Source organism: Molothrus aeneus, chromosome Z (genome assembly GCF_037042795.1).
Source record: "Molothrus aeneus isolate 106 chromosome Z, BPBGC_Maene_1.0, whole genome shotgun sequence".
In the NCBI taxonomy this organism is placed as follows: Eukaryota; Metazoa; Chordata; class Aves; order Passeriformes; family Icteridae; genus Molothrus; species Molothrus aeneus.
Genome location: NC_089680.1, coordinates 14,893,744 through 14,919,188, shown reverse-complemented (window position 1 = coordinate 14,919,188; position 25,445 = coordinate 14,893,744). Strand labels below are relative to the sequence as shown.

Genomic DNA, 25,445 nt, shown 5'->3' with positions numbered 1-25,445 from the left:
AGAGGCATGTATGATGTTTTACCCAAGTATTTGAAGCTCAGTGCCTTAAGGCACTTTCTAACTCAAATACCACTCTGGGGATTGTGGATGGATGTACTACTTCCTCAGCTAAGATTTTCTTCTATGACTAATTTCTCTTAGGAATAAAGTGGTACTATCTTTTTACAATGACACCTGCACCTTACAGTATTCTTGAGACCATGATGTGAAAATAGACACTGTGAAAACAAAAGCCAAGATTTTCTGGTATTTTTTGCTGCTAACAGTAGGCTTTCTAGACATCTGCAACTAGCAGTGACAGACACTTTCAGTGCCTCCTGGCAATGGCATTATCACCACAACCTTAGGCAGTAAAGAAACAATGCAGTCAAGTCTTAAGTGATCAGCACATTCAATGCTCTAAATAGGACTGCTGTGTCAGCCTTCCCTTACACTTTTAGGTCTTTTTTTATGCAGGACAAAAGCTACACAAGACAGCATCAAACTAACATTCCTTTGATAACAAGCATGTGAACACTCCAATTAAAGCATGGGTATTTGCTGCTAAACCTGTCATGTACCAAAAGCTACAAACCTCAACATATGCATGGACAGGAAAGAATTGTCATCTAAGGGTGAAAACAATATTGCATCATGAACAAATAAATAAAAGACATTTTTTAAGCACTGTAGTTAAGAAATTGTATCCTACTGGAATTAGTCGCAAAACGGACACCTGAGACCTGTGGCATCTTCCATCTTAAAGCAGCCTTCCATCTTAAAGAACAAGTTATGTAAAGGTGTAAGTTTTCCTCTGTTTCCTGTAAGTTTGTGGCACACGGTATCAGAGGAAAATGGATATGTCAGATGGGGATGAATTCTCTTCTTTGAAGGCCATTTCTCAGTTTTCAGAGATCAAGTTTGCTGTGCAGATTTTCTTATTAGCTTTTGATTCATAGGTTTAAATTTAAAAATCTAGGTATATTTCAGATATAACCTTTGCCAAAATCATTGATCAGTGTCATGTCAAAAATATTTCCATTCAAAGCTAGGTCTGCAAGGAAAACACCTTTTATCAAAATGATATTTACAAAACTTTCTGCAACCAATGTTAATCTTTCGTGTTACTTTATACAGATAAACCTTGCTTACCTCATGAGGTTTTTTATCAGGTTTGAAAATTCAGTTGGTTAGAAAGTCATGCTGTCTTCTTTCCTTCTCTTTCTTCAGTAATACCATGCTTTGTCAAATGCACTTTTAATACTTAATTATCCTGTCTGCACTCTGCTCTAGGTAGCTTGGCATTTCTCATAATTATGCAAGAAATACAATAAAATAAGCCAAAACTCTTAGGTTGAGTCTGGAGCCTTTGCAATTAGGGAAAAAATTTTAAACAGAATTTTAAAAATTTACCTCTAAAGGTACACATCTTCGCTGTTCCATTTTTATTGCTCTTTCTCCAAATATGACTATGTTTAACACTGAATAAAGCCAAATAAATTCAAATATATTTACCATGGGCTCCTTCCATAAACCTAGAGATAAGCTTTTACTTTTGTGTATTTAGTAATAAAGTAAAAGATCTCAACCAACTGCTTGAGGCAACTGTGCAGAACTTTTTAATATGATTGCTACATGGTAGCTTGATGTATTTTTTTCCCCCTAGAGATGGAAGAAATAGGGCAAATGAGTTGTTTTTACTACCTTCAGTTATTACCTGGAGTCATGAGTTGTTTTTCCTTTTGACAGACGCTGTAATGTCAAGGTGGAACCAGCCCACCCTTGGCGAGGCTCTATCCTAGGAAAGTGTTTTGCTCATAATAGGCTGCCTGACAGTCTGACCTTTATCACATTTTTCTTTCCTGTCACCTTCAGGAAGGGCAACTGTGGTGCTGTTGATGTATTTCATACACAGACAAATAATTTCAGAATTATTCTAAAACTCTAAAAATTAAGTGCTTCTCGATCTTGCAACATCTTCTGGTTTTTGCGATTTGTACTAAAAAAAAAAGGAAAAAATCTGAACTTTTTTTGATTACTTGGTTCCAGGATCATTAAGAGTTTCTAGTGCTCTGTATTTCCCAAGGTTCTTTCCAAACATGCCTTCATGTCTGAAAAATGAAAGCTAACTCATTGGTAGGGAGAGCTTACTTCTTGAGGAAAAATGGAAATCTATTGTCCAAGAAGATGAAATCCTTAACCACTCAGTTAAAGTCACAAATTATCAGCTCTGCAAACAGCTTTCCTCTAAGGACTGCACAGAGGCCTGCAACATCTCTCCGAGGTCAAAATGTGTGCCTGACAAGGATATGCAGAATGCAATTCACTTTAGGTGGCATAATCTAGTAAATATTATATTTCTCAATCTTCCCTTCCAGTTTTATTTTTCTTTCAGTGTTAAAAAAATATATAAAGTATACCTTTTGAATGCATCTTTAAATATTCTACCTAAAATATGCTACTATTCTTCTTAAATACGTGTTTTGAACTTTCTGGGACCACTAGATGCACTGAATTAACACAATGCATTTAAGCATGAGCACAAAGCATAGTAGGAGTAGGTAGCTGGGCAAGTGTGATGTTTCAACTATTTATAAGCCAATTACAGATGATGCCAATGATGAAAAAATACATTTTGTTTATTATGTAGTCATAAAGAAGTAAGACAGCAACAAAGAGCTACTTTTGGGCTTTAAGCAAGATGGAAGGATTCTTAGACCTGCATGTGTAACTTTTTTCTTTAGTGCTTAACACTTCAGTCTGTTACTAAAATGATTTTGTCATGTTTTGCTTTTTTCCCTCCACTGCTTTTCAGAGAATGTTTGAACCACTACACTGAGAAACAGCATTAAGTTACCAAAAATGGTACCTGCATATGATAAAGCAGACACCCCCATATATGATTAAGTTTCTCTTACTTAAAGAGAACTCATCAGGACTTTCAGAAAAGACTGCAGTAAAAGACTACATTTTGACTTGCTTCAAAGTGTAAAATATGCTTAAAAATACTCTTCATCAAAACTAGGAGGAGGAGAAGGAAAAAAAAAAACAATTGCCTTTAAAACTTCCTTTAAAACAGATTTTCTGGACAAAACAATGCAACCACTGCAAAGTTTTCAAGATCAACACTTTCCACATGTGTAGAAAAGTACTTTGTCATGAATAATGTTGCCTGCCTGTTATTTACCAACAGTTTTTCTTGCATCATCATCAAATAAGGTCCTGATGAGCAGATTTTTGCCTACATTCAGATGAGCAGAGCTAGCAGCACAGTTTTCTTTACAGGCTGTTTTCTTAACACAATTATATTGACACATAAGCATTTAGGTGTACATCAAGCATCAGTCAAGGGACACTTCAGATACAAGCAATTTTCTGAAATCCATAAGCCTAAGCTCTCACTGGGGTATGCAATCAGAAGTGGCCATTTTTTCATGTCAACAGAAAAAAGGACTATAAAAAATATTGACTTCCTAACTGCTAGCACGTAATGCAGTCAATTGCACTTAAATCATGCAGCTCTGTACTTCCCAGAGATTCAGCTGGTGATGCAGCATTTGCTTTCAAATTAAGAAAGGATTTTAACACATTGGCTTTAAGGTGCTAGTGCTGAAAATGCAATATATAAAGGCAGTTTTACAGCAACAGAAAATAGACTGCAAGGGCAGCAGAGCAGCAATGCTAGGCCTGGGTCTGTACCCTGAGCGATGCCAATCTTCCATTCTCTTACTGCAGTGTTCTTTCAGAAAACAGAACAAGACTACTCCTTTTAGACAATGGGAGAAGACAAACAGCACCTTCTTTTCTGTATGACTTGTTCAAGAAAAATTGTCTAGGAAATAAAAAACTGATTTAATTTAGTTCTTTACACATGCTGGATTCAAGATTTTACTCTTAGATCAATCTTACCACTAACCTCCTGAAAAGGAACCCATGAGACAGCATGCCACTAAACAGAGGACTAGAAGTCATGCTCAGTTTCTTCAATCACATAAAAAATAGGCTATTCTGTGGATCTACTCGTCTTGCTTCACCAACTTTTTCAGGTTGACCAGGAAGGGTCTCAGGTTAGCCATCCTGTGAGTGAAAGCTTTTGGACCAGAACAGAAAAGTATGACCGAAAATTTTAAACAACTTTTAGGATCAAATTCTCTTCTTGTTAGGAGACATAATGATGCTAGTATATATAGAACAGATTGCTTAACATGCCTGTTAAAACAATCTAAGTAATAAGTTTATTTATCATAGGTTTTATTATGATCTTTTAGTATATTATAATCAAAATACAGTAGCACCATATTTATTGAAATATTTTCATATTTCAATAAATGCATGTACACAACAGAGGAAAATCTCTGAGGACAGAGGAAAAGGAAAGAAGTTCCCCAAGTATAGTTTGCCAGATCTTTGTACTGTTAATTCATAATGTCTTTCCCTGATTTTTTGGGGTTTTTTTTGTTTTTTTTTTTGTTTTGTTTTGTTTTGGTTTTTTGCGGGGGGGGGGGGGGGGGGGGCTGTATTTGATTTCTTCTAAAAAAAAAATTTAAAAAAGAAAAAAGAAAAAGAAAGGTACATTTCATCAGAACAACTAGAACCTTGTTTTTCTGGATCAGAAGCACAGCTCCACACACACACACACATCAGCAGCTGCCCCAAAGAAGCATGCCCATTACCACACCAAGGAAGCAAAGAGCTCGTATTACATGTTGTTACATTGCAATAAAACATGCTTTGGAGCAATGGTCTCCTACATAGAGGTTAAGCACACCTCAGGGGTACAAGGAGGAAAGCTTTAGTTAAAAAGTATTTTATTTACCACCTAAAAGTATTAAGAATTACAACTTTACTAATATATAACATATCTTGACACTGCACTGTCATCTGTGTGTATGCCGGACAGTCACACTCAAGGTAGACAGAACACAAGGTACCCTTGAGGAAGACTGGGTGCTTCACAATGCAGAAGGGAGTTGACAGTGATGCCCTCACTCCTTCTTTCATTTTCAGTGTATTGATATTTACATGTGCCCAGTAAAGCACATCTATAGACTGTATTACCTATTTGCAACTAAACTAACTCTCACAAAATGACCCGGTCTCTCAAAAACGGTCTGGAAAAAAAACCAATGCAGATCAAAGGTAACACAAATGATACAAGCACAAACAGACAAGTTCCAGAGGTGATACTTCTGCTTCTAGTGCAAGTCCTTCATCAACCACTTTGCATGGTAATATCACAGACAATGTAGTTGATTTGAGAAAAAGTTAGTCAAAAAAATTGAAAACAGTCAAAGTAAGTACTTGAAATACAAATCTACTAGTGCTATTTCTAACAATGAACCTCTTTTTAAGTGTATATTGTACCTTTAGGCATTAGCTAACAATCGTATAGAGCCACAAGGATTAACAGGGCATTTACAAATCAGTCATCCAGGACATGAAGAACAACCTTTCTAAGTTTTTTCAGCATTGTTTGAAGTCCTGTGATATTCAATCCATTATTTCACAGATTTCACGGAAAACACTCTGAAGTTTGAAGAAGAATGCTGAAGGCTTGAAGAAACAAATATTAGAACAAGTTCTGGGTTGTGGGAGATTTGAAACTAGAAGTGCTCCTATCCTGTCTCAGTTTAAGATACTTGCTAGATTTTTTTTCCATTAAGTACATAATGAACCACTTTTTAGTCCCTGATAAAAAGGTGTAATAGAAATGGCAGCTGCTCAACAGTAAACTGTTCCTTTATTTAAAGGTCTGTTTTGTGAAAAAACTGTACAAGTGTAACCACTGATGAAGTGGCTGCTTTGAATAGAATCCCTTAGAAAAAAGGGATCTAAGGATAAGGTTACAGCAAGAGTGAAATTTATTCACTGGATCACTCATGGGCAAGCTGGTGCAGCAAATAAACTGGAAACAAATGCACATAAAGTCCTACATTGTCATCAATGTGGTAATTGTATAAAAACAAGACTTTTCAATATTAGAATCTTTACAGTACTGTGGAAATAGATGGGGATTTACCATGGAAGTCTTTTATGCTACAGGGGTTCACTGGTTATCCCATGTGAAACTTATATTTTTCTTTCATGAAAAGAAAAGCAGTTGCTCCACATCTCCTGACCTTTTCTGTGACAAAAAGGGTCTGCTAGTACTATGCCAGTATTTTTGAAAAATAAAAACATTCAATGTGTCTCTTCAAGATAAAGATATTGTTCTAACAATAAGCAAAAAAAATTTCCTTTTAAAATAAAGGTATTTTATGGAGGGAGCATTTTGAAAATAGAAGTTTGAAAATGTTTCCATCATCATGCAATTTTGTTGCAAAAAGAAGTGCAGAAGTCTCAGCCATAAAAACATCTACTATCTGTACACTTCTACAGGGAAGTAACTTTCTAACCCATTTAAAAAATCTTCCAGAGGGAAGTTTTTTAATCAATTTGTTAACACAAAAATTCAAGACCTTTCAATTAGTTTGCAAATCCAACTGGCTGACATCAGGGAAAATGGAAACTTCCTAGTTGAGTATTAACCTGAATATTAATACAGCTCTGCATAAGTAGTGGGCAGGACTGAAAAACAAGGATCATGATTTAGTAAGCACAGCCTTCAACACACTTTCCATTTGGATAAATATCTTTGTGAGGTATCTATTTCAGTAATGACAGATACTAGAAACAGATATTAAATACATATTGAAGTTTAAAATCAAGATAAATTAACTTAGAACCAAATCTTAAAATCTCTGTACCCCACTGTGTTGAACAAAAATTCCTAAAAATAATGACGCATCAGGTATTTCTGAGAATCATTAACTAATTTTCTACTGGGAACAGAAAAATACTTTACACTACTCATAAAAATATTTGAAAATTGTTTATCTCATCTATAGCTTACCTTTTTACATTTTTATTGTGTACTTAATTAGCAGAGTAGTACATATAATAATTTATAAAGAGTAAGGGTGTGTGCACAAAATATTTTTTTTGCATCCAGCTCTGGATTCCCCAGCACAGGAAACCATAGAGCTGTTGGAGTGAAGAGGCCACAAAGATGACTAAAGGACTGGAGCACCTCTCCTGTGAAGATATGCTGAGAGTTGGGGTTGTTTGGGGTTGTTCGGGCAGCAGAAAAGAAGGCTCTGGGGTGAGCCCTTCAATGTACAAAAAAGACTTTTAGGATAGGAGGCGGCTTTTCACCAAGGTATGTAGCAACAGGACAAAGAGTAAGAGTTTTAAAATGAGAAGAGTAAAGTTTAGTTTGAACAAAGGGAAGAAAATCTCTGCAATAAAGGGTGGTGAGGCACTGTCACAGGTTGCCCAGAGAAGTTGTGGATAATCCATTCCTAGAAGTCCTGGATATGTTCAAGGTCAGGTTGGATAGGGTGGCTCTGAGCAACCTGCTCTAGTGAAAGATGCCCCTGTCCCATGACCTTTAAAGGTCCCTTCCGACCATTCTGTGATTTTGAGATTCTACTTCAAAAATCTGATCCATTGCAGGGATACTATAAGCAGTAATAAATTTGACAACTGCTACTTTTAACACTAATATACCTGTATTTTATTCCATATATCAAGTTTAAGACATTCTAAGCTGGGATCACGCAAAACTTACCCAACTGCAGTCCGGCCTGCAGCGAAAAAAGATTATCCAGCATAAAAGCCCAGGCTTGAATTACAAGAAATTCAAAGAAAAATTGAATTTTCTACGTCAGCCTCTTCAGAAAAAGCTATTAATTCTGTAGTAGTGTTCTACTACAGAATTATTCTCAGGGTTTTTTGTACTTACACTCTCCACTTCTCCACCCCAGTGGATAACATGTCAGGAACCCATGGAATTTCTAAGCAAAGCATGCTTTTCACCACTCTTGATAACACAAACACAACACAACACAACAGGAATTCAGGTACTGTCATCCAACACTAGGATAAACCCACTTCTGCTCTGAAGCAGCCAAGGCACAACAGTGAACTTGGAAAAACAGACACTTACTCATGATACCTAGAAAGCTTGGTATTTATATTTATTATGCATTAGGAAGCTTATTAACTTAAAAACCAACCTGCATAGTACAAAAGGTTTCTTATCCGTGCTCAACATGGAACAAGTTTCAAAATATATATTTTTAAAATTTGTTCAGTCAATACGCAAGCCTTTTAAAAAACTGTATAGCTGTCTGTACCCTCATTACATTTATAAATACATGATTTACACAGTACCCCATCTGGAAAAATTAAAACTCCTTACAAATATCTACATATATTGTATACATATAAAACATTCATAGGAGTACTTCATCAAAGTTGAGTTTAATAGTCCATTTACACTGCAGCAAAATACATATAAATCTCTGTTTTCTTCATAAAATGTCTCTAAAAATTAGCACATTTGTTATAATTCATCACTCCTTTGAAGCATCTTTTAGAAAACAAAGATATGAATATATCCATGATATTCAGCAGGTAAGACAGTGATATGAAGGCTGAATATGACTAATAACCGAACACTAAGAAGCAGTTAAGGCAGCGGTGAAAGGAATTAATAGGAAAAATTCGTTTATATGGCAGATAAAGTGGCGAAATGCAGTACATACATATATATTTTGATGTAAAGTACTCTGGCACTCACTCAGAATTGTCTATTTCTGACACTGCTCATTTTAATATTAAAATATATTTTTTTATAAGCAAAATATTAATGGGACCTGGCTCTTCAGTGCCATCTGGATTTGTTTTAACTGCACACAACTGATGATTCCAGAATGTGGCTTTAAGGTTTCTTTATAACCTTCATTTATGGCTAAGTACTATCCTGTGTGATCATACACATTCACAATTCTGCCATCTCATTTTCATCACTGCTTTCTGGTAACTACTGAAGTTCTTGCTAGTAAATAATACTTGAGAATTTCATTGATAACCACTATTTCAGGTACCAAAACTATATAGAGATCAGTGCCTCCCATGCTATGAAGACTACATGTGGCATAGATGCAGACAAAAAGGCATAAGAAATGTAAAACAATCTATTATAGTGATGGCTGAAATTGTTCTGACTCAAACCTGTTTATTTTGCATTAACTTGCAATTTTGGGAACTAAACATTCAAACTTTTAAAAATCTGTCTCTGTATTCAGGTTTGAAGATTTAATATCATCTTCTTCTACCCAATATCAGCATTTGCAGTCCAATACTGGGTAGAATCACACCAGCTTGTGACCTGCTGTTCTAAAAAACCACTCCTGCATGCATGGCATCAACCTCAAGTAGCATACAGCAAGTGACCCCCTGTCACAGCTGCCTTCTCCTCAAAGGCAGGATACTCTGTACCTCCCACCAAGCTTCCAGAGCCACAATTCAATGCATGAATTTGTTCCATCGCCCCCTCAGAATTTAGCCTTCATACAGTGCTATCCTGCAGCAATGGTTCAATGTCCTCTTCGTTACTTTGGTCTAGGTTGTTACTCTGACTACTGCTGATGCTGTTGCTGTGTTTTTTGGTACTGCTGGCTTTGTTCTCAGGAATAAATAAGGCAACTAGAAAAGCCAGGAGAACAATGCACGCTCCGATCAGGAAGGCGGGACCAGGAATGATCGCTCTCTACAGGAAAACAAGCATAATAAAGAATTCATTTTTTCAGACATTGACTTCTGCATTATGAACTACACCACCAAGGCAGGAGATCATGAGAGACACATTTATGGGGACTATAAAATTTTTGAAAACAGGTTCATATGTGCACTGTAAAGCGAATTTTCTACATCTAAAATCCCCACAAATTCCTCACCCGATCTCCACACTGATCAAAAAATGAAAAACACATAAAATTTTCAATTGAAAGTATGATTGCCTAGCTAATGAAACAGATGTTGACTTGATGCTTTTTTGTAATTTTTTTTTTGCTTTAGGCAACATGCTTGTAAAATCAACAAGACTCATCTGAACATTAATAGAATAAGATTTCAACATCCAGAAGTGCAAGTACTCAATAACCTTAGCTTCACTTTTCCATGGCTGAGATATCTAGAATCAAGTTAGCCAAATAAACAAGCATCCCAAAAAAATCAATATATGGGTGAGCAAAATAACAGTGAGACCATTCTCACTGCAGACACATGCTACTCATGTATGATGACTCAGTATTTGGAGTTATTGTCTCTTGCTTCTAAGCAGTTTAAAGTTCAAAAACAAAACTTACCCACATTTCATAGCCCCAACTAAAAACAAACACCAGAAAGGTTTTAACATAAATTTTAATCAGCCAGGTTTTTCTGGCAAACCTCTAAAAAAGAAAAATGTAAGCAATCCAGATTTTTTTTAATCTTTAACAACTTTTCTGTATCTGTGTAAACTAAAACTAGATAAAACCAAAGGTGAAGCTTGTCAATCCTTTGTACTTTTATTCTACCAAATGAAATGTGGGAAGTTCTTCTCAAATAAAGTGGGAAAATATCTGAACATAAGTATACAGTAACCAGGCATTTCCCTTGCCTCAATTCTTGTTACAATCAGAGGCCTAAATTTTCAGCTGATGGTCTGTACATATAAAGAATATAAACATATCAAAAATATATTTTGATGATATTAAATCTTCAAGAGGGGCTACACACACAAATACTCAAAGAAGAAATGAACTTCCACAAATTAATACACCCTCATTTGCAGTATAACAGCTAATTCATCTGAGCAGCTTTTGAGTATTAACCACATAATTGTGGTTTCACTGAGAGGAGCAAAAATCTTTCAAAAGCTGCCCTTTGTCATTGCATTGCCAAGTGTTATTATTACTCTCCAACACAGCCTACAACTCCTCTGTTTGCTGTAAGGGTTTCCTGTGGATAATCATAATGATGCAACCTCACTCAAACTTTAGTTCCAGTAAATTTACATCAAAATAAGTTATCTGGTACTGTTACAATACCAAAACCTGTTGTAGTGCGTTTTTATATTTTGTAATATTTTGAAGTAGTTTTGTTTTGTATTCCCATATTTTTCCCAAATGGTTTATCCCAGACTGTACCCCCCCTCCCTTTACCTGTGTTATCCCTCTCCTGGGATGAGATCATCCCTAAACCCCCACCCTGGCACTCTGTCAATCACTCAGCATCCCATCCCCCCCATCCAGAAGTTTCGGTCCAAGTTGTCGAGTGATTTGCCAGAGGCCAGGGGTCAGCCCCCCAAGCCTTGCCCCATACGCTGTCCTGTATGTCTATCCCCCAGTACCCATCCCTTAGAGATACCTATTGGTTAGTGAAATGTTATCTACTTTTGGTTTCCACTCCCTTTAAATGTAACCTTGGGACATCTCCCGGGCCTCTCGGCAGGAGGCCCCCTGAGGTGCAGGAGCTCCTTTGGGACTCTTAATAAAACCTTGGATTAACCCCTGCTGAGAGTCGGCCCCTTCTCTTCTACCGATGTCTCTGGTGTCTCTGCTGCGGCGAAGGCAACCAGCCTAAGTGCCCTCAGTACCCTCGGGGCACAAAGAGTGTTTCCCTGCTGTCGGCCGTGTCGGGGCTGCCCTCCCCGGTGTCTGCCGACTCGGGACTGGCCCAGGGTTCCTGAGAGGCTCGCAGAGAGACTGAGACAAAAACCAATGCTGCTACTACTGTAAATCTAAGTATTTACTATCACATTTAAATTATCTTAATCTGAATTATTTAATAAAACTGAAAAGTGAGAATTAAGTCATTTAAGAACAAGAACATCTTGTTCTTAAACGACTTAATTCTCACTTTTCAGTTTTATTAAATAATTCAGATTTTAAATCAACCAAAAAGAGATTTCTGGCACAATGAATTCTACACAGGAAACTCCACACCAAATTTTGAACTAACCTTAGCACTGGGATTCTGCTTTGTTTCAATTTCAGAAGTGTTATCAGGTAGCAATCCATTGAGTTCCACATGGAAGACAAAGAAAATAAAGCCATACAGTGCTGGTCCCAGGCCATTGCACAGTCCTCTTACTCCAGTTATTATTCCTTGGACAACACCTAATGAGGAAAAAAAAGGTAAGATTTTCTTCTTTTAAGCAAGGAAGAAATGCTCAGAGCCAAGAGCTCTGAGTGTATTCTAATAATTGTTCCAAAATAGAGCATATCATAATTATTTCTACATTCTAAGATGTAAGAAGTTTATTGAAAACAAATCTGTTGGATTAAAATAATCCTCTGCACACCATAGTTCTGTCACTATACTTGAAGATTACTGGAAGAATTATTATTTTTATTATTGGATAATACTTCATTATTATGATAAAGAAATTTATGTGCAGGTTTAACTTTTAATATTAGAGTTCTTCCACTCTCACGCAAAGCCTGCAATGAAGACAGCGAAGATAGCATTTAAATGTGGTTCCCATTCAATTTATTTTCAAGTGAAATTTAGAGTAATGCACCTAAGTGGTAAGAATTGTGATTGGGAAAATATGCACAAATTCTGACCACTATTTATTTAAATACCAAGTAACCTATTCAGGGCAGTAAATTAAGCATACAGCAGTAAATTCACAATACCTGACCGACTGCAATTTTATAATGGATTCTTTTTAAAGCTTGATTAATCAAACTGCTATAGGTACACTTCTGTTTCGACTTCATTAAGTAATTATGACAACTATGCAAAAAGTGTTTTAATGATATTAACTTCACATAATAAGAGTCTAAAGATGCTAATTTACAATATTAATAATCTGCTTCATTCTTAAGGCAGCAACTTGTAAATTGGGAGGAAAAGAAAACATGCAAAAAAAGTTTTTACTTCATAGGTTTATGATATGAAAGTTTAAAATCTTCATGCCACTAGGTGGCAAAACCTCAGTCTTGAAAGCCTTTGCTATTAACACCAGTTTCCTCTATGTAAAATCAAAGTTCAATGGCTCCTGTCAGCCTAACTAAACTAGTAATTTCCTGATGTAAACAGAAAACAAGTCTTTAAAAATCTTTAAAATGTCTCAAAAAAAATGGGAGAGAGGGGAATAATTACAAAAACCCATGTAAAATACAATCTTTTGCATCTTTCAACAGAAATCCACCTCCTGGAACAGTATCTCCTTGGTACTTCTCAGATTACCTGCATTTACCTACTTCATGCTGTACAAAGCTAAAGTATAACTGATACTCAAAATTTATATGTAAGCATTTTTTTAAAGAGAATACTAAATTCAAGTTCAATTCGAGAACAATACAAAGTCTTTTTACCAGTGTTTTAATTTGTGATGACTTCTCATTTCACTTTAAAGGAGGAGTAATTTCTGACTGTACATTGCTTTTCACATCAAAACCAGTAAATTTTGTGTTTTCTCAAATTAACTGGTTACGTTGGCATCCTTTTCTATTCCTTGAAAATCTGAGGTATTGTATCAAATAGGGCCAACTTTTCTACAAAAAAAATAAAGCTTCTTTCCTACATTTATTTCAATCTGGTAAAATGTGTAATTAAAAAGGTAGCATTGTTACATTAATCCTCACTGTTTACTTAGAGAATACTGCATATAATAAAAGGAAGAGAAAAAAAGATAATGTTTTTGTTGCCTTCATAGTACTTTTACAGAAAGAAAGACAAGAAGTAGCTAATCAGAAATTATGTCTTTTACAATGTAAATATGATAAATTTGTGCATTTCCTTCCTCTCTACATAGACTAGCAGACTTCCACAGGTACTACCAAGTGAAAACACACAAAGATAACTTGAAAAGTACACCTAGGTAACTCTTCTGCTTTCTAGAGAAAAAAGCAGTCTGATGCATAAACAGCAATTTATCAAGTACTCACCTTGTTGATCTGCCTCTGCATTTTGTGAAACCAGAGCACTAATTGCTGGGAATGTAATGCTTGACATCGCTGCTACAGCTCCCGCTGCCCACATCATCCTGTGTTAAATACATAATTTGAATTAAAAATGAGACTGCCCTTATAATTTCTCCCCACACGCCCACAAGAGCACCCCTATTTAACACTTCATTCCCTTTCAAAATATACATATTGAAACAACTAAAGAACTGGAAATTATCTGGTTATCTTCCTGCTCCCTTCCCATATATTATTCTGAACTTGCTGGAAGAGAAGCACATTTGATTTGATTTTATCCTAGCAGAGAAAAAAACGGGAATGGGAGTGAAGTGGGCTTTCCTCTCCTAACATTGTACAAAGGAACAATTTCCCAGGGTGTCCCAGTGAGACAATCTCTAGCTTCTACAACTGACTAGGAAGTACTCTTGATAAATGACAAGCACTCCTCCCTCTCAGTAGGACACACTTAAAGAGTAAGATTTTCTAGCTTATGGTTCCAATTGTCTCTGCTTAAAGACAGAAGAAACTCTAGATAGTTTCCTACAGAAGAAACTGTAGATAGTTTCTGAGACTGATGATAGTAAGAGAATATGTTACAAAAACAAGTATAGGTCCAATACCTAATGGGTAAAATAGATCTAGTGGAATTACTAGAGAGAACATGCTACTTATTAGCTTGTGAGTTTAAGAAAAAGTTTTAACCACTTTCATAGACTTATTACTCAGTGGAACAAAATGTTGCAAAGACTCCCTTTTCAAAAGGACTGTAAGTACACAAAATTCTATCATTCCTACATATGCAAAATACAGACCAAATTTTGGTAGAGTAATGAAAATGGGAATACTTAATTCACAGAACATTCAAATATCCATGACAACAGAATTAGAAGTAAAATTTGTTAGGGAAAAAAAAAAGCCTTTCAGTTCCTTAACAAGTGTCCACATAGCAAAACATATGCTTACCAAGACTGAGATCCAAAACCATACCAAGTCAGCTGAAAGATCTGAAAGCCAAGACCAAGGAGAACTGTGTTTTTGTTCCCTATAGATCTCATCAAGATACTGAGAAACAAAGTCTGCAAGAGAAATTAGTTCAACCAAAAGTTGTTTTAAAAAGTCAGCCTTGCTAAAGTAATTTCTCCCACGCAAAGTAATTCAGAGGATCTTTTAAATGATGAGAAAATTCACACCACTTGTCCTTTTTCTCCTCCTGTATTAAGCCCGAAATATAGATAAGTAATTTCAACATTTAATGTACAGATATTCTTAACACTTAAAGGGTTACTACTTTGGTACATCCAGAAGCATATGTACTGCCTTCTCTATGTATATTAGATGACAGTGTCTATTTCAAATAAAAACAGGCTTTCATTTTCACCTCTACAAGCCTATTGTACTACGGAATAGAGCACTCCACAAAATAAAAGCTGTTACCAAGCAAAGACAATGCAGGCTGGACACAACTTGAATTCACCAGTATCTACAAATACTAGAGAAAAAAAGACTGCTAGCCCAGAAGAAAGTAAACTCCTTAGGTCAGCTGACTTATTTTGCAAATTTACATTTAAACTTACAGGTAAATCCTGCTGCTTTGTCACCTTCATCACATACACTGAAATTTGGCCAATTCCTAGGCACCATTAATTACATTTTCTACTGACTCTTTACATAACTGATATGACCTTTTTTATTTGCACATGAAAGCTAATCCTAACCAAAGATTAGTATTTCCATTTTTTAGAAGTGTTACTGCTGAGGGGAAAGGAGATCCCAATTCAGACACAAGACACCCAGGGCAAGAAGCAGACACTTCCTAGTAAAGCAAAGTCCACATGGACAACTTGATTCAGTTAACGGACCACGCTTTTCTTTAACAGGAGAAGCTCAGCAATGCTTCAGCAAAAATACAGAGAAAAGGAACCAGGACTGCAGAGCAGAATACACTTCCTCTCTTCTCTTCCTGATTGTATTGAGTCTGTCTGAGATGTAGTTAATTTTCCCACAGCAGCTCTCACTGGTCTGTGGGTAGCTGGAAAGGTGTTGTTAACACACCAGTGCTTTGGCTACTGCTGAGCAGCGCTGGCAGAGCATCAGCACTGTCTCTCAACATTCCCCCCACATCAGCAGACTGGGAATGGGTAAGACCCTGTGAGGGGACGAAACTTGGCCAGCTGACCCAAACTGACCAAAGGGATAACTCATCCCATATGGTATCAGCTCAGATACAAAAGCTAAGGAAAGGAGGAGGAATGGGGCATTTGTTATTTACGATGTTTACCTTTCAGGGCGACTGCTACATGCGTGGAAGTCCTGCTTCCCAGCAAGAGGCTCAACACTGCTAGCTCATGGGAGGCAGAAAATAAATCTTTTTTTTCCCCCTGTTTGTACACACCTAAACTTTTGCTTTTGCTTTAATAAGCTGCCTTATCTCCTAAGAATTGTTTTTTACCTTAATTTTTCTTCCCTGTCTGTCTGGAAAGGGGAGTGCTGGAGCAGCTCGGTGGGCATTTGTCATCCAGCCAAGGACAACTGCTCACCCTAGCTTTCTTGTTTCTCATTTCTAGTTTGAATGCTACATAGAAAAAATACAGTAATTCTACCTTCATGTGTTCAGTTCTTTCTTACCCAACATGCCAACACAAATCAGTATTTATGAAGCAAAGATTATGTCAATAAGCCTAGATTACTTCAGTAAGGTGTACTCTTCAAAAAGGTCAAAAATCAAAAGATTTTCCTCATTTTAACAATGAAAATTATAAACCAGAAGGAAAGCCACTTAAATATTTTTAGAAAAATACTGGTCTGCATAAAGTATAACTGGCAGATGTGAGTACACACAATAGCCTCAGAACAAACCACAGCATAAAGATTAAAATAACTTCTTGAATTGCTAATGAAGGCCACAACTGACACCAGGAAAACTGGTAAACATTGATGAATGTGTTGTTTACATCAAAACACCTTTGTTCTGCTAAGAATGGCAGCAAGGGTACAACATACTCTATATGCCATTCCTCCTCTTGTCATCAGAACAGGAAGACAAACTGTATCCATAAAGATACCAAAGATCACATAATAAAAACTCGGATTTACAAAAGACATAAAGATTTGTTGAAAAATCAGCTCACTGTTGCCAATTAAGAAATATGACAAGAAGATACCAAGGCCTCACAGCTCCTCAGCCTCCAAGCTGAGCCTAAGTAACCCTGGAAAGACTGCCTTTATGCAAGTTTGATAGCACAAACCAACTGAACAGGTGCAAGTAGCATGACTTTTATTTAAAATAAGGCACTTCCCTTTCAGAATGCTTTGCATTTAGTAACAAATTTCCTGTATTGTTTTAGTGATTTTAAGTCAGAGTTCCAATGAATTTACTGATCCAACTTTAGCAAATTTTATCTTTCTGATGTCCAGATCCAGTATTACTAAGGAAAGCTTATACAAAGTAAGAAACTTACATGGACTGTATCACGAATACAACATTTAGTGAATGCAAGATACACTGACATATTAGAGCATGTAAAAAGTTTTAGATGAGCTTAAATGAAGCATTAAGAAACAAAGCTTACCTGAGCTATTATGGACAGAATGCCCACCACAGCTATAAATGCCGCAATGCTAGCAGATCCAAAGCCTATAACCTGTAGAGAAGCAGAAATTGTGTGAAACAAATGCCAAACACAATCCAGGACAATTACTAGCAGTGAATATCTTTTCAATGAAAACACTCAATCCCTGCTTATACTCTAGATTTGTACAGTATCCATTCAGGAAGTGTCCACTTTCAAGAATGATCCCTAACTTGACTCTTTGCCAAGCAAAGTATAAAGGAAAAAAAAAAACCTCCTTAAAAAAAGGAGACAGAAGAAGTCATGGATCTGGAAAGTGAAGTTCTCTATCCCTCCCTCAAACACAACAGGTCTTTGACAGGCAAGATCCCACTTCAAGACAGACTCAGAAACTGCTGTACTGAATGAGAACAAAGGCCTGCTTAAGGTAAACACGTGCTTAAAATATTGCAGGGTTTATGCATCAGGAGTCAAGTGTTACTCAGTTTTTGGCTTAGCAAATCACCCTGCTTTTAATTTTAAAGTTTTACTTTGTCAGAAAGCAGGCCTCTAAGCAAAGCCTATAACAACAAAGAGGTCATAAGGAATATTTATTTAAACATCCTTAGTAAGATGTGAAGAGACCAATATTTACCTGTCTCAAGTACAGAAAGAAACTAGAATACTGGCCAGCCTCAGGCAGATATGAGAATAACACTGTAATGCAGATTGGGAGAACTGTAGGGTCTTTTCTAACCTTCTTTAGAGACTGTAAAACAAAAGAACAAGGGAGGTATTAAAACATTGTACAAAGTCTATGAAAGCATAAAGAAAGAAGGTAGATTCCCTTTTTTTCCATGTATATACATCAAAACAATTACACATGGACACTGTTAAGCTGAACCTTAAGTCACAAATAATCTCTTTATATACAGTTTGGGGATCTCAATTCTTAAGTAAAGTTTCCATCAAGATTTTTGAAGCTACTGTTCCAAGTACTGTACCAAGTCAAAACTATTCCCCAAAAACAGCATTACATAATTGTAATACCTAATGTCTTCTAATGGGCCTCCATAATAATTATTTGTTTTGAAAGATACTAGCAAAAAATATACATTTCTTACACTTGTTCACCAATTATATTAATTACTTTAAGGAACAAATAAATTGTGGAAAACAAATTCTGTAACTGCAGTCTTTCAAGCATGCCATTCATCTCTCAATATTCACAACCAGTTCCCAGCAGGACAGATCTTGAGAAGAAAAATCACTTCTTCCTTTCTTAAGATACCAAGGTGTAATGAAAACATAAAGTAACTGAGTACATGTGAGTGAGTGAAGTTACTACAAAGACTGGATGTTTTAGCCCTTCCTATCTATACCTATAAAAAGATCAGGCTTTATAGATCCAATCTCTATTAGAAATAAATCATACATAACCAAAAGTGGAAATCAAGAGTGCAGAGAGATACTGCCAAAAGTACAGTCATAAAGTGAGTATGTAAAACCTTAAAATATTGGGGCATAAGAATTCAGCATTTCTGTTTGCAATAAAATAGAGCACCTAAGTTAGAAAGTTACTAAGTTAAAGTATTGTACCTTTGGATTTCACACCAAACATTATTTTCAAATCTAGAATTATTTCATCCACAAAGTTTGGTTTGATTTTGTTTTTTAAATGTAGTTAGATCTTTATGGGCAAGAGCAGAGAATGGAGACTATGGTATACCCAACAGTCAAGCTACCAGTAAGGCTGAAGACTTCTCAAGCTTACAAACTGCAACTAATAATTATTACTTATCAATCACCAAATATTTAATAACAACTTATTGAAGTGCATCTTACTGCAAAAGGATCTGCCTGTTCCCATGATATAGAAGATCCCCATGAAGCAGGTCTTATTTTTTCCGGCAGAGATTCTGGTACAGCTAGCAGGATGAAAAAGATGTCCATGACAGCCACCAACGTGGCCACCAGTACAACCAGACTATCCCCGTAGCTGGCAGACAGGTATGCTCCAATGGCAGGACTAGTCACCAAACTTGCTGCAAAGGTGGCAGATACCTATGCACAACAGTTTACAAACGCATCAAAGTGGTTATTCTCCCATTACAGAAAAAGGCTGTAACTTGCTCACCACCCCTCCCTAGAAGTGTCATTTAAAAAACACCCCAGCAAAAATTCAAGTAAAAAACCCAAACCAAACAAAAAAGTAAATAAACCACATACTATTTACAACAATAACTATGGGTCCCAAATACAGTTTCTACCGCCTTCTCAACAGCACACCATACTAGACAGGATTTACACTCCAAGATCAGGTTTGGCTCAAAGGAAAATGGCTCTTAGATTCAAATAGACTAAAATCTTTATTTTGTTTTCTAATTATGAATTTGAAGTGATTTCACTGAAAAAGTTGTCAGTACATTTAAATGCCTGCCTAAAAAAAGTTTAAAAGCTAAGGACGTCTATCAATAGACCTCCAAAACTTAAAGTAATATAGATATTAGGAAAGCAAACTAAGCAGGAATTATATTACCTCTGAATGGACTAGTTTGTACTAACCAAGCAAGTTATTTTCCTCATCTTTTGATCATGAAGAAGGATCATGTCTAAGTTATTAAAATACTGTTTTATGCATTTTTAGCCTTACTCTTACCATTCTAACATTAGAAAAGGCCATTTTATACCAAAAAGAAGTCATATGAAGTAGATATGCAACTTAGAGGTGATGGAGAACTATGCTAAATTATATTACTTGCATTGTCTTTAACATTTAATGTTCTGTTTGCAAAACTTAAAGACATTATTTCTTACACATGCCCTGTATGCAAGTTGTCAAATATTAATTCTGCTCCCATGAGCACGCAGCACTCCGTTCACTGTGTGAACACTAATCCAGTGTCTTGAGCCATGGTACACTTCTTTATCAAACTCTTTAATCAGGAAACAATCTGTACATCAAAACACAAGTTCAATATGAAGGTCATAATCTGACCTTTTTCCCCAAATTGAGCATATCTTACCAGTCCGTAGGCTGTAGTTCTTTCATGTTCTTCTGTTACATCAGCTACATAGGCAAATATTACAGAAAAGGTAACAGAAAATATTCCACATACTGAAATCAAAGCGAAGTACCACCTAATAATTTAAAAGCAACAATTAGAAAATTTGAACTAAGATCTCTTGCTTTTTATCTTACTAATAAGCAAGTTTGTGTTTAAGCCTAAGAGGAGGGTTCCTTGAGAACTAACACAGAACTTTACTGGAGATGAACGAATGACTGTACAGTCTCACTTAAATACTGAAAAACAGCATTTAAATTCTTTTATATTCTTCTGTTTACTATACATCAGCCTAAAAAAAGAAGAAGTGGTCCTTTGAGGACATGGTATCCATAGATTTTTACCCTCTCGAGTTCAAGTTACGAAAAATTAACTATCTTAGAAGTTATTTCATCAGCCAGTTAAGGAATAAACTATGATACATAGAATGCTGTGGAACCTGAACTCTGAATGCATTCAGATTGTAAACAAAATTCTTTTGTAATTCCTCCAAGTTTCACAATTAATGTAAATGCAACTAAAGTCTTAACTGAGCAGTACTGACTTGGTTTCAAAGTACTAATCAAAGAGGTAAAAGATCTCACTTGCAACAATTATACTTTTCTTTGGCAAACAATTGATAAGGTTCATTTAGCTTTAAAAACAAATTTATTACTGTCAGTCATTAAGGGAAAAAATTAACAGCTGATCTTAAAATAGAGATAGATGGGTTTGTCAAATCCTTAAAAGAACTGCTTTACTTGTATGAATATAGTTCATATTCCATTATTTCTACTTTTAGGACACACAGTTTGAATACCTCTTGAACAGAAAACCTCCAGAATAATGCAATCATGTCTTGAAAGGAAAGCTGCTTTCTTCTTGTCTTATTGTCCCTCTCCCATTTCCCCAAACACCTTCTCTGAATATCTGCTCTCCTGACAGGACCGCTACTGCAGTTTGTACCACTTACCATGGGCTTATTCGCATTAATGGAATTGGGACACAGGTGAAGAAAACTGTAAGAAGAAGAAAATACTTTCTTCCCCAAGCATCTGAGAGAGCACCTATTAGTGGAGCACTGAGAAATGACAAAAAACCCTGTGACAGAAGAAAAACAATTAGTATGTCGGCAGCTACATTTCCAAGGCTCACTTTACAACATAAGAAAAGAATAAAGTAGATAACTGAAAATTGACATTATTTGTTCTACAGTCTAGTTTTCTGTGATTCTGATGTTTTATGTTTCAAATCAAACTTGAGTGAATTAAAAAAAAAAAAAGAGCTTATGTTCTTTCAAGTGCCATTTGATTCAATATAGAAGTAACACAGACTGCAAAATCTTTAACACCTCCAAAATACAGTCTAGTTCCACAAAAGACATTATCTTAGCCTCTATCAAGAGACTCAGTGCTAGATTTCAAACCCAAGTTGCCCTCTACCTTGGACTGTCCCAGAAGAGGGCTTTGGGTAACATAACTGCTCTCTGAACAAATTTAACAGTTTAAATTAAATTAAACACTTACTGCTTTATACTATATATTCACCCTGTACAGTACACCTGTAAATAGCAAGAACTATTAAGATCATTTGAGCAGACCTGGCAACTTGAGATAATGGGACACCATAATGAGATTCCTGTGGCAAAGGTCAGACTCACATGTACAGTAAAACCAGAAAAAATTAACTAAGCATCAAATACCAGATTTTTCCAGAATTTCACAAAGTCCTAGAATCTAGGCCTCATATCCATTTTATTACACAGGAGAATTGAAATAGGAAAGGATTTCACAGGTTTGTTAACTGGGGAACAGTTCCTCCTAATCAGTACATTCTTCATTTATCAATCCAATTGCGCCCTAAGTCCAAACATTAGTAAATGCATGGTTCTGTAAGCACCTTAATACCGTGGAAGCCTACTCTGGCTAACTTTAGCTTACCTCTCTTATTCAAATGTAGTCACACAAGTTTAACATATGCATACAGACTTGCTGTACTAAATAACTGTTCTGTCAAATCCTTACAAACAAACCTGATTTTCAACATTTCCAGTAAGTAGACTGAGAGCAAAAGCTGTAAAGCCAGACTACCAGATCCTTGGAAAGTTACATGTCTTACTCAGTTGAAATTACTGTTTCTGTTCCTTAGAATCAGATTTAAGTGCAACATGAACTAACATGTTTTGCTGTCAAAAACATTTCCAGTGTTTCACAAACAAAGTTTTAAAGAAAAAAAGACACAGAAGTACAAGATCTCCCTAGTCTTTGATCCCCAGTTTATTAGACCTGTTGGAGCAATCCAAATATTCATTACATTACTGCACTTTTCTACAGGCATGCTCTGCACAAAATCTATGGGGAACCCTCTATTTACTACTTTTAATATACAGTTATATTGCAGTGTGAGAGAAAAAACTTATAACAGGAAGAGGACCAGGAGCTTTGTTTTTCTATGAGAACAATGAGAAGATAACTTCCTCTTTCAGTCTGAGACAAACATCCCAAGTGCACTGTGTTCTGCCAGTTCACCATGAAAGACAGGTGATCCTAAGGATTTTATGTTCTTTCAGCTAAAAGCAATGCTTTAGATTTGTTACGCGACATAGGGAAAAATAATTTCTGAGCACTATAAATTATCTTAGTCATAAGTTTCAGCAAGGGCTTTGCAGCCTCTCAGCACAAGAGTTATGAAAGATAAGACTTTACATTAGTTACGCTATAAAACTCTTGCAAGCTTTTTTGTGGCCACAATTCAGCATAATCACTGTGGGAATGCAGTGGTCTAAGTAAGCTATAAATGGCCCTGAATATCTTGAATATCACAGAATGTTCAAGAGCTGATTAAAAAAATAGGACCAGGAAATAAACAAACCTGATGAAAATTAGCTCTTATGCTGCATTTTAAGACAAAATCACAGTGATCAAATGCTTCATTTTCTACCTCAATGGTATCATCATGATTGCATTAATTTTCCTCTGATATAAGTCATTTAACATTAGGAAGCAGACGACAAAAACCTAGCTTTATTTTCAGACAGATCCTTATCAAAATTGCAAATAGCTACAAGTGGAACCTATTCAAATGAGAGGAATTTAAATTTCTGAGAAACATTCCACTTGTCTCAAGATACTGCCACTTTCGCAGTAAAACTTGAATTCAGCCCAAGAAACAACCACTACAGTAAAAAAATGATTTAAGAATTAACTACATTCTCAGTGTTTTGTTATGTTCTTATGGAAAAGGTAGTTGAGACAAGTCAAAATATGAAAACACACAGAATATTTAGGTCATAGATTTAAAAAACATCTTACCTTAACACCTTGAATAAGACCATTCATTAAAAATGTATGACTGGGAAAAGTTTCATGTAAGACCTGAAGGAGGGGGGAAAAAAAAGCACCATTATAATAATGAGAGTCAGGAGAGAGTTGATTCCAAGTTTAAATTTGATTTGTAAAACAGGATAGGTCTATGAGAACTTGTTAGAAAAAAAGTATCCTATCCCAAAATAAAAACTAAAAGAAAAAAACAAAAACAAAAACCCTGGAACAACGAGAATCAAAGTATCTTCTACCTCTTTTTTGTCATCACAAGAAAATGTAAACACTATTTAATATCTATTTATTGGCATAAGTTCCTATGCTGGCAAAAACTGTAATGCAGAGATAGTTGGTTTGGGACACTGCTCAAAAAGAGGACCAATGTAAGCAAAAACCATCTCCAGGCAGTACAAATTACAAAATTTTTATGTAGCTACTTCATTTAAAAGGTTGACTCAAACACTCTCAATATTTAAGAGTGAAAATGAGATTCTGCTAAATTACACTGACGAAGAAAAAATAGTGCTATATTCACAACTGAACACACAGCTGCTATTAAATAGCCATACAGTTAGAAACACTTCCAATTAGTAAGTAGATGCTTATAAATACCAGCAAGATTTCTGAGTGTTTAAATACAGCTACAAATTCATGTAAGGTGCTTTATCAGCAGTCCTAATTCAAGGGAAAGAATGTTAATCTATGCTAAACAGATTTACCATAAATATGCAAGAGAGTTAAGGGCCTCATAGGTGCTATCACATTGACTAAAAAAAAATTATTGTGATGTTCAAAACATATATGTGCAAAAATTCAGATTCAAACAAAACTCACATTCATTTGCACCTGATATTTATAGATAAGTGCCACCAATTACAAAAATTACTTATATGTATACTGAGAAAGTGTCACTGAAAAGTATCAGCATCATTTTTATAGGAGGACTCAGATTCTCAAATCATAGGTTTAATCAAAGTGGTGGTTCTCTTACTAATTACTGGTCAGATAATTCTCCTTATTCACATCACTTTTCCCTCCTGGCATCATTCTTTGATTAGGTATTTAAAACAATTCTTCACCTGTTAGAACACTGATCTTATGAACTGAGGAAAAAAAAAGACCAGAATTCAAATTACAGATCTAAAAGTAGATGTCTTCTAAGTTAAAGAAAAACAAAACAAAACAAACAAAAATAGGAAACTCAGAGAGTCAATTCTAATTACCTGTGAGCTGTTTTCTAGTATTTTTTCCTGAGAGGCAACCCTTGCTGATACTAAGTTTTTGGATATTAATTTGTTACTTTATAGACAAGAGAAGTTGACAAACCGGTAGAGGAGGGAACTGCTTTACTCAAGTTCTACCAATAGATACATATTAAAAAAAAAAAAAAATATATATATATATATATATATTGAAGAGAGAACATATCATTAAGTAATTAATATTGCTTATGGTAACTTACTAACACTGGTTACAAGTCCATAAATAAAAAAAAAATGTCCATAACATCTGGGCAGTCTTTTACTAGAATAGCCTTTGTGTGCTTTATAAACACTTGAAATCTTTTCTTCTCCAAGTATAGTGTCATGTAACACACAGTACAGTTTTGCTGACAGATGTCAAAAGAATTGTAAAAGTAATTTAAAAATTTAACTTTAATATTCTCAGCTATCAAACAATTTATTTTCATAGTATGCAACATTTTAATTAGACTGAAAGTGAACAATGACCTACAGAATCATGAAAAAAACCCACAAAAAATTGAGTAAC

General features: G+C 35.6%; 1 protein-coding gene across 1 annotated transcript in view; it reads right to left on the bottom strand.

Moving 5' to 3' along the window:
• Positions 1–7,972: 7,972 nt before the first annotated feature.
• The window catches only part of MFSD14B (major facilitator superfamily domain containing 14B), a 31,192-nt gene continuing 13,719 nt past the window's right edge, over positions 7,973–25,445 (bottom strand). The window contains exons 3-12 of the mRNA XM_066568926.1: positions 23,667–23,729; positions 21,329–21,456; positions 20,338–20,452; positions 19,157–19,375; positions 17,967–18,080; positions 17,333–17,404; positions 14,727–14,839; positions 13,746–13,843; positions 11,809–11,966; positions 7,973–9,574 (exon numbers count right to left, since the gene is read on the bottom strand). Coding sequence (XP_066425023.1) covers positions 9,374–9,574; positions 11,809–11,966; positions 13,746–13,843; positions 14,727–14,839; positions 17,333–17,404; positions 17,967–18,080; positions 19,157–19,375; positions 20,338–20,452; positions 21,329–21,456; positions 23,667–23,729 — 1,281 coding nt within the window. The 3' untranslated portion in view covers positions 7,973–9,373. The remainder of the gene's footprint in view (positions 9,575–11,808; positions 11,967–13,745; positions 13,844–14,726; positions 14,840–17,332; positions 17,405–17,966; positions 18,081–19,156; positions 19,376–20,337; positions 20,453–21,328; positions 21,457–23,666; positions 23,730–25,445) is intronic.